Genomic DNA, 12,469 nt, shown 5'->3' with positions numbered 1-12,469 from the left:
GATACTTCTCTCAAAGCAAAAACAAAATCAGAAAAATCCCAAACACAAACCATCCAAGAAATCAAGGACGCCATGAAAAGGCAAAATCTAAGAATAATAGGAATTGAAGAAGAAGAGGAGTCCAGGCTACGAGGTCCAGAAAATATTTTCAAGAAAATCATAGAAGAAAATTTTCCCAATCTAAAGAAAGAGATGTCCACAAACATACAAGAGGCCTACAGAACACCAAATAGACTAGACCAGAGAAGAAACTCCTCACCCCACATCATAGTCAAAACACTTAATCTACAGAACAAAGAAAAGATGCTAAAAGCAGCAAGGGAAAAAGGCCAAATAACATATAAAGGCAAACCTATCAGAATCACACCGGACTTCTCATCAGAAACTATGAAAGCCAGAAGGGCCTGGGGAGATATCATGCAGGCCCTAAGGGACCACAGATGCCAACCTAAACTACTTTACCCAGCAAAGCTTTCATCAACATAGATGGAGAAAATAAAATATTCCACGACAAAACTAAATTTAAGCAATATTTGAACAGCAACCCAGCCCTACAGAAGATACTAGAAAGAAAAGTCCAATCCAATGAAAACAAATACACCCAAGAAAACATAGGTTAAAGATAATTCCCAACAAAAATCAAAAGCAAACAAGCAACAATTCACAGTAACATCGCCAATTCCACAATAATAGGAAATAACATTCAATGGTCATTATTATCTATCAACATCAATGGACTCAACTCTCCAATAAAAAGACACAGACTAACAGAATGGGTGCGGAAACAGGAACCAACATTCTGCTGCATCCAAGAAACACACCTACGCAATAAAGATAAACATTACCTCAGAGTAAAAGGCTGGAATACAATTTTTCAAGCAAACGGACCCAAAAAACAAGCAGGAGTGGCTATCCTAATATCTAATAAAATAGATTTTCAACCAAAACTAATCAAAAAAGACATAGAGGGGCACTACATTCTCATCAAAGGAAAAATTCACCAAGAAGACATCACAGTCCTAAACATCTATGCCCCAAATACAAGAGCACCTACATTCATAAATGAAACATTATTAAAGCTTAAACCACACATTGATTGCAATACCCTAATAGTGGGTGACTTCAACACCCCATTCTCACCAAGGGACAGATCAACTAGACAGAAATCAAATAGGGAAATAAAAGCACTTACAAAGTCCCTAAATCAAATGGACCTAATAGATGTCTACAGATCTTTCCACCCAAACTCAAAAGAGTATACCTTCTTTTCAGCACCTCATGGAACCTTCTCCAAAATAGACCATATAGTTGGTCACAAAGCAAACCTCAACAGATATAAAAAGATTGAGATGATCCCTTGTATTCTATCGGACCACCATGGACTAAAGCTGGACATCAACAACAATGGAAAAAACCAAAAACTTACACACACATGGAAACTGAACAACTTGTTACTCAATGACAGCTGGGTTAAGGAAGAAATAAAGAAATTAAAGACTTCCTAGAACTCAATGAAAATGAAGGTTCAACATACCCAAATTTATGGGACACATTGAAAGCAATGCTCAGAGGAAAATTTATAGCACTAAGTGCCTTCAAGAAGAAATTTGTAACATCACATACAAGTAACTTAATGGCCCAACTGAAAACACTAGAAAAAAAAGAAGCAGATACACCCAAGAGGAGAATAAGGCTGGAAATAATCAAACTCAAGGCTGAAATCAATCAATTAGAAACAAATAAAACTATTCAAAGAATCAATGAAACAAAAAGCTGGTTCTTTGAGAAAATCAACAAGATAGACAAACCCTTAACTAAAAAGCAGAGAGAAGCTATCCAAATCAGCAAAATCAGAAATGAAAATGGGGACATAACTACAGACATTGAAGAAATCCAAACAGTCATTAGGTCATGCTACAAAAGCCTATACGCCACAGAATTTCAAAATCTAAACGAAATAGACAATTTTCTTGATAGATTCTATCTACCAACATTAAGTCAAGATCAGGTAGAAAGGCTGAATAACCCTATATCCCCCAAAGAAATTGATGCAGTCATTAACAGTCTCCCTTCCAAAAAAAGCCCTGGGCCTGATGGTCTCAGTGCAGAATTCTACCAGACCTTCAAAGAAGTGCTAATACCAATTCTCCTCAAACTATTCCACAAAATAGAAACAGAAGGAACAGTACCAAACTCATTCTATGAAGCGACAGTCACCCTGATACCCAAACCACACAAAGACTCAACAAAAAAAGAGAACTTCAGACCTATCTCTCTTATGAATATTTATGCAAAAATACTCAATAAAATACTTGCAAACCGAATCCAAGAACACATCAAAGATATCATCCACCATGACCAGGTAGGCTTCATCTCAGGCATGCAAGGGTGGTTCAACATATGGAATTCCATCAATGTAATCCACCACATAAACAAACTGAAGGAGAAAAACAACATGATCATCTTCTTGGACGCCGAAAAAGCATTTGTTGGACAAAGTCCAACACAAATTCATGTTTAAAGTCTTGGAGAAATCTGGGATACAAGGCACATACTTAAACATAGTAAAGGCAATATACAGCAAGCCTACAGCCAACATCAAACTCAACGGAGAGAAACTTAAATCAATCCCACTGAAATCAGGGACAAGACAAGGCTGCCCACTCTCTCCCTACCTCTTCAACATAGTACTTGAAGTCCTAGCCATAGCAATAAGACAACTAAAGGAGATCAAAGGGATACAAATCGGAAAGGAAGAGGTCAAAGTGTCACTATTCGCAGATGATATGATAGTATACATGAGCGACCCCAAAAATTCATCCAGAGAACTCCTTCAGCTGATAAACACCTTCAGCAAAGTGGCAGGGTACGAAAACAACTCAAAAAAAATCAGAAGCCCTCCTGTACACAAAAGACAAAAGGGCTGAGAAAGAAATTAGGGAAACAACACCCTTCACAATAGCCACTAATAACACAAAGTACCTTGGGGTGACTCTAACCAAGCAAGTGAAAAACCTGTTTGAGAAAAACTTCAAGTCTCTGAAGAAAGAAATTGAAGAAGATCTCAGAAGAGGGAAAGATCTCCCATGCTCATGGATTGGTAGGATTAACATTGTGAAAATGGCCATTCTGCCAAAAGCAATCTACAGATTCAACGCAATTCCCATCAAAATACCAACTCAATTCTTTTCAGACCTTGAAAAAAAAGATTCTCAGCTTCATATGGAGAATCAAAAAAACCAGAATCTCCAAAACAACCCTGTACAATAACAGATCATCTGGAGGTATCTCCATCCCTGATCTCAAGCTGTACTACAGAGCAATAGTAGTAAAAACTGCATGGTATTGGCATAGAAATAGAAAGGAGGACCAATGGAACCGAATAGAAGACCCAGAAATAAACCCACATACCCATGAATACTCGGTATTTGACAAAGAAGCCAAATCCATTCAATGGAAAAAAGACAGTATATTCAACAAATAGTGCTGGTCCAACTGGATGTCTACATGCAGAAAAATGAAAATAGATCCATATTTATCACCCTGCACAAAACTAAAGTCCAAGTGGATCAAGGACCTCAACATAAAACCAGATACTCTAAATCAGCTGGAAAAAAAAGTGGGAAACAGCCTAGAACTCATTGGCACAGGAGACAACTTCCTGAACAGAACTCCAACAGCACAGGCTCTAAGAGCAACAATCAATAAATGGGACCTCATGAAACTGAAAAGCTTCTGTAAAGCAAAGGACACCGTCATCAAAACAAAACGACTGCCCACAGATTGGGAAAGAATCTTCACCAACCCTTTATCTGACAGAGGGCTAATATCCAGTATATACAAAGAACTAAAGAAGGTGAAAAGCAACAAACCAAGTAATCCCATTAAAAAATGGGGAACGGTGCTAAACAGAGAATTCTTGATAGAGGAACATTGAATGGCAGAGAAACACTTAAAGAAATGCTCAACCTCATTAGCCATTAGGAAAATGCAAATCAAAAGGACCCTGAGATTTCACCTTACACCCATCAGAATGGCCAAGATGAAAAACTCAAGGGACAACACATGCTGGAGAGGTTGTGGAGAAAGGGGAACCCTTCTCCACTGCTGGTGGGAATGTAAACTGGTACAACCACTTCGGAAATCAATCTGGTGCTTTCTCAGACAACTAGGAATAGTGCTTCCTCAAGACCTAGCTATACTACTGCTAGGCATATACCCAAAATTTGCTCAAGTACACAATAAGGACATTTGCTCAACCATGTTTGTAGCAGCTTTATTTGTAACAGCCAGAACTTGGAAACAACCCAGATGTCCATCAGTGGAGAAATGGGTACAGAAATTGTGATATTTTTACACAATGGAATACTACTTAGCAATCAAAAAGGAGGAAATCATGAAATTTGCAGGCAAATGGTGGGATCTAGAAAAGATCATTCTGAGTGAAGTATCCCAGAAGGAGAAAGACAAACATGGAATATACTCGCTTATATAGACCTATAAGATATGATAAACATAATGAAATCTATACACCTAAAGAAGATAATCAAGAAAGCGGACACGGGGTATGATGATTAATCCTCATTTAGAAAGACAAATGGAATATGCATTGAACGTATGACAGGAGTCTACCGCAGAAGGCATCTGAAAGACTCTACCTAGCAGTGTTCCAAAGTAGATACTAAGACTCATAACCAAACCCTCGGCAGAGTGCAGGGAATCATATGAAAGAAGGGGAGTTTGATGTGGAAAGGATAGGAGCTCCACAAGGACCAAACATATCTGGGCACAGGGTCTTTTCTGAGATGGACACTCAACCAAAGACCATGAGTGGATAAAACCTAGAACCTCTGCTCGGATGTGACCCGTGATAGCTCAGTAATCAATTGGTTTCCCATAGTAAAGGGGAACAAGGACTATTTCTAACAGGAACTCAATGACTGGTTCTTTGAACTCCCCACCTCCCAAGGGAGGAGCAGTACTCTTAGGCCACAGAGGAGGACTTTGCAGCTAGTCCTGAAAATACTGGACCAAAAGGGGTCATATGAAAGGGGAGGACTCCCCTATCAGTGGACTTGGAAAGGGGCAGGGAGGAGATGAGGGAGGGAGGGTGGGACTGGGGAGGGAATGAGGGATACAGCATTAACAAAATGTAACTAATGAGAAAAATAAAATTAAAAATAAATTTAAAAAAAGAGTTGTTATAAAAAGGAGATGCAAATGTGCTGTTGCAGTAGATTGTAATAAAAATCCAGAAAGTTACTTAACTTGGATGATATGAGAGATTTCTGTCAATAAATCACACTGCATGCAAAACTACAAATGAGTTTAAGAAACATACTGACATTGGTGAATTTAAACAATGACAATAAATCACAGTTGAACAAAAATGATTTCTAAGAAAAGTTACTTATCTCCTTTTTCTGATTAAATAATCACTGCATATGGTAAGACTTTCACTTTTGCTTTGGATAATGCGTTTAAATATTTTCCATTTTTATACAACAGTTTCTTTATGATTAACATATTATAAAATAAATATATATGTACTGGACACGAATTCATATTTATTTCTATTTGAATAGTTTCCTTACAAAGAAACCAGAGTATTCTTCTGGAATGAAATGTGCAGGAACTGCTGTAATTCCTCAATAAAATCTAGTGAAGGTTAACACTAAAAAAAAAAAAAAAAAATGTTCAACATCATTAGCCATCAAAGAAATGAAAATCAAAACGATCCTGAGATTTCACCTTACACCCACCACAATGGCTAAAATAAAAAAAACTCAAGTGACAACACATGCTGTAGACGTTGTGGAGAAAGGGGAACCCTCCTCCACAGCTGGTGGGAATAAAAACTTACACAACTGCTCTGGAAATTAATCTTTTGCTTTCTCAAACAACTAGGAATAGTGCTTCCTCAAGATCAGCCATACCACTCCTAGGTGTATATCCAAAAGAGGCTCAAGTACACAATAAGAATATTTTCTTAGTCATGTTTGTAGTAGCTTTATTTGTAATAGCCAGAAGCTGGAAACAACCTAGATGTCCCTCAACTGAAGAATGGATGCAGAAATTGTGGTACAGCTACACAATGAAATACTACTCAGAAATAAAAAACAAGGAAATCATGAAATTTGCAGATAAAAGGTGGGAACTGGAAAAGATCATCCTGAGTGAGCTATCCCAGAAGCAGAAAGACACACACAGTACATACTCACTCATATAGACATAATAAAGAATAAACCTACCAATCCTGTATGCCTAAAGAAGCGAATCAAGATGGAGGACCATGGCTATAATGCTCAATCCCCATCCTGAAAGGCAAAGAGGATGGACATCGGAAGAAGAAGAAGAAAACAGGAAACAAGTTAGGAGCCTGCTACAGAAATCTCTGAAAGGCTCTGCCCTGCAGACTATGAAAGCAGATGCTGAGAATTATGGTCAACTGTTGGGCAGAGTGCATGGAATCTTATGAAAGAAGTGCGAAATAGTAAAATCTGGAGAGGACAGGAGCTCCACAAAGAGAGCAACAGAACCAAAAAATCTGAGCACAGGGATCTTTCCCGAGACTCATACTCCAACCAAGTACCATGCATGGAGATAACCTAGAACTCCTGTACAGATGTAGCCCATGGCAGTTCAGTGTCCAAGTGGGTTCCATAGTAATGGGAAGAGTGACTATTTCTGACATGAACTGATTAGCCTGCTCTTTGATCACCAACCCCTGAGATGGGAGCAGCCTTACCAGGCCACAGAGGAAGACAATGCAGCCACTCCTAATGAGATCTGACAGACTAGGATCAGAAAGAAGGAGAGGAAGATCTCCCCATCAATGGACTTGGGGAGGGGCATGTGTGGAGAAGGGGGAGGGAAAGTGGGATTGGGAGAGGAGTAGAGAGGGGTTTATGGGGGGGGATACAAAGTGAATAAAGTGTAATTAATAATAATTAAAATAAAATTGAAGACTCCAAGCAATGTTTGCTATTAAATCATTATCTTTATACACAATGTTTTCACTAATAAATTTGAAAGAAAATAAAAATAATTAAATGCCATGCCAAATTACTCATGCCGCACTTCTCACTTAAAATCCATTTAACAAACAATTTGCTGAATAAATAACTTTTTCATGGAAGTTTTTACCTCGTGGTTTCGAAGGGTATAAATTACAGGATTCATCAAGGGAAATATTACTGTGTGGAAGAAAGAAACCACTTTGTCAGCTGATAAGGCTGTAAATGGACGTGTATAGATAAAAATTGCAGGTCCAAACATAAGAAATATAATTATAACATGAGTGGTACATGTTGATATGGCCTTGTTTTTTCCTTCAGAAGATGACCTGTGGACATGACATAAGATAACTGCATAGGAAGTCAGGAGCCCTAAGAAGCACACAAGGGTAAGCAGGCCACTATTGAAGATCATAAGGAGCTCAACCACAAAGGTGTCTGTGCAGGCTAGCTTGATGACCTGCGGGACATCACAAAAGAAGTTATCTAGATGGTTTGGACCACAGAAGGGCAAGCGAAGGATGAGGACAACCTGAATAATGGAGTGAACAAAACCGCCAAGCCACGGAGCCAATAACATCATATAGCAGATCCTAGGTCTCATGACAGTGGAATAGTGTAAAGGCTTGCAAATGGCAATGTAGCGGTCAAAAGCCATCATGACCAGTAGTAAAAATTCCCCTCCTCCAAGGAAGTGCAAGAAAAATAGCTGAGTGACGCAGGCTTTGTAGGAGATTATCTTCTTCTCAGAGAAAATGTCTACCAACATCCTGGGAGCCACAATGAAGGAGTAAGAGGCATCCAGGAAGGCCAAATTTCCCAGGAAGAAATAAAGTGGGGCACTGAGTGCAGGGTCTGACATGATGGTAAGGATGATGAAGACGTTTCCAGGCAAGATGATGGTGTAGAAAATTAAGCTCAGAACAAAGACCAAGCGCTGAATGTCATGTGACTGTGTCAGTCCTATGAGGATGAATTCTGTGACAACTGTCCTGTTTTCCGTCTCCATCACCAGTCCCTACAGAACATTAACAAAAGAAGCATTTATTTCTGTCTCTCCCACCTATCTTATAGCACTTGTCCTTTTAGAATCATGGTTAGACACAAGAAAATTATCATTGCGCTCTCCTCATCTTAACTGTCTCCTCTGTCCTTTAGCCTTTAAATTTCATAAAAGCCAAACATCTTACTCTTTAAGCCATACCTTCCTTCCAACTTTAGTACTAAACTTCTATTTGACTGTGCTGTGAGAAAAAAAAAAAGATTCCATTGTTCTGGGCTTATTTCTCATTGTCCTAAAAGATATTTGCTTGTCTGTTTGTTTGCTTTTGTTTTTGACAAAGAAAACAACCTACCTCCACATATTAAAGTCTTCATGTACATATTTTATAAGGAGTGGATAAAGGTAGGTAGTTAAGAGGAGTGACACAAAGCAAGCTGGAAAAGACATTCTAGTACAAAAAGAAAAAAAAAGAAAAAAGGCTTTGAACCAAAATTAGTCAAAAGAGATGAAGAACCACACTTCATACTCATCAAGGGAAAAATACACCAAGATGACATCTCAACATCTATGAACATCTATGCCCCAAATGCAAAGGCACCCACATTCATAGAAGAAACATTACTAAAGCTTAAATCACACATAGAAACCCACACGTTAATAGTGGGAGACTTCACTCTCACCATGGACAGATCATGGAGACAGAAACTAATCAGAGAAAGAATGAAACTGGCAGAAGTCATGAATCAAATGGTCCTATCAGATAGCTATGGAACACTTTACCCAAACAAACTATATATATATATATATATACATTCTTCTCAGTACTTCATGGAACCTTCTCCAAAACTGAACATATACTCAGTCACAAAGCAAGTCTCAACAAATTCAAGAAAATTGAAAAAGCCGCTTGTGTCTTATCAGACCACCATGGATTAAAGCTCAAACTCAACAACAAAACAACAGAAAGCTTACAAACTGGTGGAAACTGAACAAATCCTTACTCAATGACTACTGGATCAGGGAAGAAATAAAGAAATTAAAATCTTTCTAGAATTCATTGAAAATTTAGGCACAATATGCCCAAACTTATGGGACACAATGAAAACAGTGCTAAGGGGAAAGTTCATAGCACTAAAAAGACATTGGACAGTTCTTATACTAGCAACTTAAAAACACACCTAAAAGCTCTAGAACAAAAAGAAGCAAACACACCCAAGAAGAGGGAAACAAGGGTGAGAAAAAAAGGGTGGAGGAGCAGATATGGGAAGAGCAGGGGCAGGAGGACAGAGGGCTTGCAGAGAGAAGGGAAAATGTGGGAGGGGGCAGTGCTGAGACAAGCTGGAGACCTACAACAGGGTAGGCTCCAGCAAGGGAGGATATGAGGCTAACTCTAGCTGAGACCCTAATATCAGTGGGGGGGGGGGGTGGCGATGATGAGGCCACCTTCTAACTTGACAGGACTCCTAGTGGAGGGAAGTGGAAACCAAACCATTCACAAAAACTTATACCACAAAGTTTGCCCTGGGTACAAGATGTACAAGGATAAAGTTAAAGCGGAGATAGAGGGAAGGTCCAACCAATCCTTGGTCCAACCTGAGACCCACCCCATGGAAGAGAGCCAACCCCTGACACCAACAGGGACACCCTGCTATGCTTGCAGACTGGAGCCTAGCATAGGTATCTTCTGAGAGGCTCCATCCAGCAAAGGATGGAAACAAATACCAAGACTTACAGCCAAAGATTGGGTGGACTGCAAGGAAGCTTGTGGAAGAGTTGGGGGAAGGATAGAAGGATGCACAATAAACAAGAGCTTCAAAAGAAGACCAACAGAGCCAACCTGGGCCAGGGAACCCTAAGGAGCCAGAAGCACCAATCGAGGACCATGCATAGATGGGATCTAGGCACCCTACACAAATATACCTGACAGGCAACTTGGGCTTTCTGTAGGTTCACTAGTAAGGGGAGCAGGGGCTATTTCTAACATGGACTCTGTTGCATGCTTTTCAATCACTTCACCCTGGTGGGGGTTGCTTCGTCAGGCTACCATGGAAGAGGATGTACACAGTCCTGAGGCAACTTGAAGTACTGGAGTCAGTTAGTGGTGGGAGGGCTTTCCTGAGAGGTAGAGGAGGAGGGAAGACAAAAGAAGGAGGGAGGGTGGGACCAGAAAGAGAGGAGGATGTGGACTACTATTGGGATGTAAAGCAAACAACTAAATAAAGTTAAAAGTTAAAAAAAAGAGGAGTGACACATACATTCTATATCTTAACTATAAATCTATTGTCTCATATATGTATTTATTTATCATATATGTATTTATTTAACTATTGAACTACATTATCAGTTGATGTTTGTTTTTTAGACATCAATTATGCCTTAAGAACACTGGCCTAATTCTACTTAACCATAAAAAAACCAACAACAAAACAAACAAAACCCTCAATTTCTGAGGATGTTTTTCCTTACTGAAGACGTAATGATTAATAAAGTGTGAATAAAGAAACTTTTAAGAAATTGAAGAACAGAAAATTGCATGCTAATCTCCCTATGATGAGTGTATTCTGTATGAGGTTAAACACGAAAATTTACTGTTATCACTGCAGCAATTTCATGACATGAATATTTTTTATCTAAGACTTTGAATTCCTGTCTCTTACTTTTATAGTTTTTATAACATCATTCTGTTGTTGACTATAAATACACAAAGAGATCTTGAAGGTGTTTGTATTTACCATAAATAGGTTGTGAGATGAAATTTGAATAACCAAAGGCTCATATATTATATAAAAATAATTCATTCTGATAAAGGATAATGCTTTACACAGTCTTACTTACAAAATGCAAATTTTTAAAGTGATATAATTAAAATGGAAAATAGAATTAAAATGCAAATTTTTAAAGTGATATAATTAAAATGGAAAATAGAATTGAAGGAATGAAGGCTTTATCATCAGCAACTGGAAAGAGAGGTAGAGTGAAAGAGAAAAAAAGAGGAAAAGAACAAACCTCTAAAATTAAAAATCAGTTCAAATATTTACGATTATACTCTTTTAAATATTCAAGATCTTCTCTGTCTCTATCTCTCTCATTCATTTATCAGTTATCTCTCTTCTCATTTTATATTGGTATATTTAATTATGTTGCAAATGTCCATATATTGTTAAACTAAGAATTATAGAAAAGGCACATTAGATCAGACAGAAACACACATGTGTGCATACTAAAAAATAAATACATAGATGCATATACATTATATCCTAACTAAAACAAAGCACAAAATGTGTGTAAAAAGGATGATCATATTGGCAGTAATCACTGTACTTGGTATGATTGTTATCACTAAAATGAGAACATGCAATCTGAAAAAAGACATGAAAGCCGCTGAGAAGCAGTCAGAGAGACACAGTGGTAAAAGGATATGATCACTATCATTTGTATGAATGCACAGATGCACAAGATATTCTAAGTTCTAAGAAGTAAATAGGAGTGATACACGTTTTTTTAAGCTTAGACAGAAATCGTTGAGTTTTTTTTTTAACAGTGTAAATCTAAGATTACAAATTCAAAACTTACGTAGGTTTAACTTCAACCTGATGTCAAAGCCCCAGATCAGTGTTCATCGACATTACTTGTAAAAGAACCTCTTTTGCAAGCTCTGCAGGAAACCATGTCAAAGTTTATCTTTTTCAAAACCAGGATCCAAGGAAACATTTTCTTTTCAATTCTCAGGACAGCATTTCTGTATTGTGTATTGGCTATATGCTCTCATTTGTTTTAGTTGCTAGGTATAAGTTTATGTCTAAAAATAAACATCAATACTATTCGAATTTTCTGAATATTATGCAATCCTAATAAAACAATTTTAGATAACAGAAGGAGAAAAAAATGTACTATTGAAAATGTATTTTAATTTGGCATTCATACATATTTTATTTTTACTATACTTCTTGCATTCAAGACAGTAAATATACAGCATGAAGAATTATGTTTTTGTGTTCCTTTGTTTTATCTTTATGAAAATAAAGCATAGTAAGAATATTTACCTCACTAACTATCCACTGGTATTTTCACAGAGAAAACATTTTCTCTGTCTAATAAAATAGGCCATACCTGATTGTTGCAACCTTATTTTTAAAAGTTTTCTTATAACAGAGGGGCCTTTCACAGTTTGACATACACAACTAATTTGTGATGCAATAGAAAATGGGCTTTGGGAATTTGAAGGCTAACTAAGCTGTAGGGAATTTCTGAGGGAACTGTCAAAATGCCAACAGGCTATGGACAAAGAATGAAACTAGGGATTTAGTATGAATGTCCAAATATATATCAATCTAGGTTTACAATATAAGGAGTGGGTTCTAAAACAAATATTCTCTCAATGAAATATTAGAGACCTTTGAGGTGTAAATAACTCGAGTGCCCCACCTACCTGCGGACGACACATCATGGT

The 12,469-nt window shown here is 37.8% G+C and overlaps 1 protein-coding gene across 1 annotated transcript; it reads right to left on the bottom strand.

Annotated features, from left to right (window-relative positions):
* Positions 1–7,098: 7,098 nt before the first annotated feature.
* LOC129677991 (olfactory receptor 4N2-like) lies at positions 7,099–8,025 on the bottom strand. The gene has a single exon (XM_055608675.1). The coding sequence runs from the start codon at positions 8,023–8,025 to the stop codon at positions 7,099–7,101; it is 927 nt and encodes a 308-aa protein (XP_055464650.1).
* Positions 8,026–12,469: the final 4,444 nt, after the last annotated feature.

Source organism: Psammomys obesus, unplaced genomic scaffold (genome assembly GCF_907164565.1).
Source record: "Psammomys obesus unplaced genomic scaffold, mPsaObe1.curated_primary_1811, whole genome shotgun sequence".
Classification (NCBI taxonomy): Eukaryota; Metazoa; Chordata; class Mammalia; order Rodentia; family Muridae; genus Psammomys; species Psammomys obesus.
This window is presented reverse-complemented; position numbering and strand designations above follow the sequence as displayed.

Bases quoted from the DNA above. Each gene is read 5' to 3' on its own strand.
- LOC129677991 (XM_055608675.1), bottom strand. From the start codon at position 8,025: ATGGAGACGGAAAACAGGACAGTTGTCACAGAATTCATCCTCATAGGA.